Below are 6,212 nucleotides of genomic sequence, written 5' to 3' on the forward strand. Positions count from 1 at the left end.
TTAACGAAAGTAAAGAAGCCATGGAAAAATATATAGATAAGAATTTGAAGGAAACTAACAGTAATTGTAGCAAACTAATACGATAATCAAAGTACAAGAGATGATAGATAGTAACAAAAATCGAAGTACAAAAGACACCTACTAATATGGAAGGATGCACGAGACAAAGTTCTACTACCTACTAACCAGTGACGTACGCAGGATTTTTCATAAGCAGTGTCACCATGTAAAAGAGTGAACAACTGAATAATTCACTATAATGATATCATATTATAAAAAGACAACTCAAATCATATTAATAAAACTCATTCCAAGTACATTATTACAATTCTCCTCGACGAGATTTCATCTTTTTAAAGGTGTCCATAATAGCCTCATTAGAAATATTACTAAATACTTCTTTTTCTATATAAGGCACCAAACAACCACTCAAAAGCTCAGCATCCATTCGATTTCGTAAGTCAATCTTAATCAACTTCATCGCAGAGAAAGCTCTTTCAACTGTAGCAGTAGCAACTGGCAGAAGTAAATCAAATTTCACTAGATGGAACACAAGAGGATAAGTTCCATGCTTCTTTGTCTCTACAAGTTTCTTGGAAAAATCACCAAGTCCCTTAAGATCGAAAAACCTTTTATCATGATCTCGGACGTCAACAATATAATTCTCAAGCTGAAAACAGAGGTCAATCCTAGAATGTTTGTCAAAATCATCAGGATACAACTCAGCTAATCTTAATATTTTTTCAATGTTAAAGCTTGAAAAAGAGTCAACTGGGTTCAAGCAAGAAATTCCAAGAAGCAAATAAGTTGTCTCCTCATCAAAGTGATTATTGAGTTCTTGACGTTGCCAATCAATAATTTTATAAAATATTACAACTTAGTAGTGATGTAAAATAGTATACTCAGCAACTCTCCGGCATGATCTTCCAAGGATAACATAAAACTCATCAAATTTAGGTATCGAAATATCTTACTTGATACAAAATTTAGATACCTCATCAATAAGTGAATCCCAACCTTCTTCTCTTAGTTCTTGCAGTCGCTCCTTTTCCACACCAACAAGTAGCATGTCATTTGCAATGTCTTGATCTTTCTTTTGAAAAGATGCATTAAGCTCATTTGTGATTGCTAAAACAGTTTGCATGAAGTGCAACATGAAGACAACCTCATATGCTAAACATGCTTCAAGATAACCCTTTGCCCTACACTTTTCTTCAAAATGAGCATTAACAGCAATAACATCAAGTACATCAATGATAGGACCAAACATAAGAACATAAGAATAAATTTTTTGAAGGATTTGTAGTGAGATCCCCATCTAGTATCACCGGCTCTAGCAAGACCTAATTCTTGATTGAATCCCCTACCAGTTTCAAGCTCACCTTTACATAATGCTTCTTCAAGTCTTTTGCTTGAGATTCACGAAGTTCATCTCTACTCTTGAAAGAAGCTTCAACCATATTTAATACATCAGAAACCAACGATAAAAGTTCCTGCACTTTATCACATCTTCTAGAAATCGCAACAATAGTTAACTGGAGTTGATAAGCAAAACAATGAATAGAATGAGCACCTTTACTTTCTTTTTATATCAAGATTTTAAGCCCATTTAAAGCTCCTTGAATATTGCTTGATCCATCATAACATTGTCCGCGTATATAAGATGGGCTTAAAGAATGTTGAGCAAGTAAACCAACAATTTCATTTCTTAGGGACAAAGCACTAGTATCACGAACATGAACGATACTAATAAACCGCTTTATTACACTCCCCCTTATGTCAACATACCTCAAAACAATAGCCATTTTCTCCTTACATGACACATCATGAGATTCATCAACTAATATGGAAAAGTAATCATCATTTAAATCCTTAATGATACACTGAATTGTTTCCATCTTACATGCAGTGATTATATCCCTTTGAATATATGGAGAAGTCAACTGATTATTCTTTGGAGCTTTTTAAATGCATCAGCAATGTTATCACCTCGTTTAGTATACCATCTAAGAAGTTCAATATAGTTACCTTTATTAAAATATGATTCGCCTTCATGATGCCCCCGAAATGATAATCCTTGGTTCACAAGATATCTTATCACATCAATTGCAGCTTCTAAATAAGTTCGGTATTTTAACTTGTATTGATCAGATTGTTTATCAAGTACACTTTGAATGGATTTTTTTTTTGTCTCATCAAATCTTCAGCATTTTTTCTTGACTGATTATGAATGCTGTTTGGTCCGCCAATTGTTACACCTTGGAATTTCGTGTCACTCGCATTATGAACATGCCAATGTAAACCCTAAGTGGAAATGAAGCCCTTGTAAGTTTAAGAAGGATTTTTTATGATTCTAATTAAGAGTCCAAAGGCATTTGAGGCTAAAGAAGTAAGTTCTTCGGAGAAAGATAAAATTGCGCCATGTTTTGGTAAATTTTGTATCATTTGAGCTATGCATTGCCTATAATCACCTTGAGGAAGATATATGAGGTCACTTAGATGTTTAATGAAGTTCTAGACAAGTGCCAAGAAGGTTCCATAAGGATTGGAGATCAAACGAATCGAAAAGATCGCATTTTAGCAAAACCAGGAGAAAGTTAGCAGTGTGCGGTCGCACACTCAATGTGCTGACCCGCACACTGCATGCCAACTTGCCAAAATGTTTGTACTTAATTCCCAAGTCCTCCTCAGTCCAGGGGTGGAGTGTGAGGCTTCACACTAAGTGTGCTAAGCTGCATACTCTTTGCAAAGTTGGTTAGGGTGTGATTTGGCCACCTTTTTAAAACTCAAACGACCCCAAACTCATTTCCACCTTATCTCACTTATTTCCCTACCTTTCTAGAGTCTTATTAAGAGATTTTGAAGTTTCCCTAACCCTCTTCACCTTTCCATATCACCAAGATAGAAGATCAACATCAAGAGCTTAAAGTAATCCAAGGGAGGTGATTGTTCTTGTTTTTCTTCAAAATTATGGTGAACTTGAGCTTGGAGGAAGTTGAGTGAGGTGAAGTTATTTGATTACAAGGTATGTTTCCCATATTATTCTTATGTTTGATTTTATATAAAGGTTTAGTACCCCTTAGAAAGGAAAAGAATGAAAGTGGAGAAGCCATGGATGATGTAATGAAGAAGATGACTATGAGTGAACTTAAAAATGGGATTTTGGCCCAACGTTGGATTTAATTGAATGTAAATTCTTGATTGTGATATTATGAATGTTGTTATTGTTTTTTGGGAGTTGTTTTTCCATATGGTGGAAGTTGATAAAATAGGGGAAGTGCTGCCCAAATTTCGTTAACTCGTTAATTATGCTAGATTGAACTTAAGAGTGTTTTCCAAGACTTAACCTTAGTATGATCCTCTTGAATGTAGACTTTGTGAATTGGAAGGAGAACGTTAAGCGATTAAGGAGACGTTAAGTTATGTTAAGGCTATTCCTTCTTCATTTTGGCATGATCCTATGTTATGAGCCAACAAGCGATTAAACGAGCTTCCATATTACTCTACTCTTAGAAGCCCTAGGAGTACTTCAGTCTTTGATGTTCCTATCCGTTATGATTGTTCCTTCTATTCATGGGTCTTGAGATTTCTTATGTTGATGATGCTAGCTCAAAAGATGTTCATCGGAGATAGTACGACCTTGTGTCACTCCGAGAGTTCCATGTATTCAGTTTATACATGCGTTGCATGCATATGTATATTGATCCAAGACCAGAAGGCATTATATACGCGAATATTATATGTATATGAGGTATGGGGAAAGGGATAGGCGTTATATATGCATTACCTCCTGATCAGCTGGTGCACCTTAATGATTATATATGAATCAGGCCGTACGTTCCTCGGCACTATTATGATATCATATATGGATCGGGTCGTACGTTCCTCAACACTATTATATGGGATATGGATCGGGCTGAACGTTCCTCAGCACTATGACCTATATATACACGAGCATGATTATCATTGAGAGCATGTTATACACCCACAGGGACATTGTTAGTTATACAGATTTATGCAGATACTTTCAGATTCCCAGTCTTACAGATACTTGTTCATACAAATCTATGCAAACCGTCAGTTTGGCTTTTGAGTTTCATATTCCGTTCATGATTCTTATGCTTATGCTTATGTTACTCTTATGCCTTACATACTCAGTACATTGTCCGTAATGACTCCCCTATTGCTCTGGGGGCTGCGTTCATGCCTACATGTTCAGGTAGACAGACATGTGGTTTAGTTCAGTAGGACCTCTATATCCAGCAGTGGTCAGTGCGCTCCATTTGATCCGGAGCTGCAGTCTATTTTGGTATGCCATTCTTTTGAGATGTATATGCATATGGGTATGACGAGTCCCTCTCCCATCCTTTCTACAGCGTTATACTCTAGTAGAGGTTTGTAGACAGTTGTATGTATATGTCAGATGATATAGCCTTGTCGGCTTCAATTCTATTATATACAGTATATGTAGCGGCCTAGTTGGCTTGCACTGTTCTTTCAGCATGTATATATATATATATATATATATATATATATATATATATATATATATATATATATATATATATATATATATTCAGATTGTGCATAGTTCATGAGGTCACCCTTTTATGAGGCAGTATGAGATCAGTTTGAGTCACTTATGGGCCCTTGATGTTCATTATTGTCCAGCTATAAGTACAGGGGTGTTTGGTCACTAGAGGTCAGACACTCGTCACGATTCATCGGTTTGGGTCGTGACACCAATATGCTCATTAAAACTTTTCTTCTTATTCCAACTTGTAAAACCTATACTTGAAAATATCTCTTCTCCCCCTTGATTGATGTTTTCATCTTGAAACAAATAGCAGTAGAAGCAAAAAGTCGCAACTTATGTTACACTATATTCCAACCAATCATACTTATAGAATTAAAATGACACCACTTACCATATATATATCTCCGAGGAAACAAGTGCTTTCGAGGTTAGAAGGGACCTTGATGAATATACGATCTCCTTATTGCATCATGGTCATCTGTATGATATTTTCGAATAGCTAATTTTTCCCCAGGATCATTCGGTAAGGAATTTAAATCAATTCCTTCATTTTGTCGATGTTGTTCCGACTCATTAGTCCTTTCTCCCAAGTCAATTGAATCTGGAGTTGTTGAACTTGGCTTTGGACACTTGGAAGATACTTTACAATAATATCGCTCCATTGAAATTTAGGCTAATGTGATGTAATCTGCACAATTAGTAATTAAGGATCAAATACTTATTTAGAGATAGAACAATAAAATTAAATTCTTTTTGGTTATAACTTATACGAAATAAAAAGTTTGTAAGCATTTTTCCCTTTGACAATCTGGACTTTTTTCTCATTTTTAATTCTAAAATTCGACAAAATATGCGTACTATACATAAATAGGATATAATATTGATTAGTTCAGTAACTACAATATAGAATTGTTAAATATTGTGTTATGGATGCCTTCAGAAAAGAAAATCGAACTCTGTTCTCAAATTGAATTCAGAACCGTATCGATATTAGCAAGACGTAAAATAAAAAATTCATGTCCATAGCTCTTACGAGGATTAAAAACTGTAAAGAAACAATAAAACATAGGTAAATTCAAATATCAATATAATGAACCCTAAATAAATTTTTTTCATTGTAGAAAGTAGAAAGAAAATAAATTATTGTCATGAAAAAGTTGCAAGCACTTAATAAAATATTATGGTGAAGAAAGTGCTAACATGATGTGGCAATCGGGATAAAGAACGGGAAGAACTTATATTCTAATTTGAAAAGTGGGTAGTCATCAATTATATTCTAATTGATAAAAGAACTTCTAAGATTATTACTTATGAGTTCTTTTTAGGGTTTTAGCTTTTAAGTTACTTGACCAATTTGGTATAGAATTAGAGTAGGAAACGGCTAAGTTGTTTTATTGGTTTTAGGACTATATTTACTGGTTTTGCTGGTTTTAGGACCCACTGCCATTTTATTCCAGTAATATTTTTGTTGTTTTATTGATTTAGGATTTAAATTATAGTATAAACAAAAAAAAATGAGGCTAGGCGAGTTCAAACTCGCTACCTCACCTTCAAATTGGAGCGCCTAACCAACAGACCACCGCACATCTTTGTGTTGAAGCAGTGTCACTTTATGACTTTTACTTTTTACTTTTGTTCCATTTATTTTTTATATATGTATATCTAGTAAAAAAAA

The 6,212-nt window shown here is 34.6% G+C and overlaps 1 protein-coding gene across 1 annotated transcript; it reads right to left on the reverse strand.

The window, feature by feature from the left end:
* Positions 1-322: 322 nt before the first annotated feature.
* LOC132643952 (uncharacterized) lies at positions 323-1,318 on the reverse strand. Its single transcript, XM_060360488.1, has 2 exons — positions 975-1,318; positions 323-731 (listed from the first exon to the last, which is right to left on the reverse strand). Exons 1-2 carry the CDS (start codon positions 1,316-1,318, stop codon positions 323-325), a joined length of 753 nt encoding a protein of 250 aa, XP_060216471.1.
* Positions 1,319-6,212: the final 4,894 nt, after the last annotated feature.

Source organism: Lycium barbarum, chromosome 6, assembly GCF_019175385.1.
Source record: "Lycium barbarum isolate Lr01 chromosome 6, ASM1917538v2, whole genome shotgun sequence".
NCBI classification, from domain to species: Eukaryota; Viridiplantae; Streptophyta; class Magnoliopsida; order Solanales; family Solanaceae; genus Lycium; species Lycium barbarum.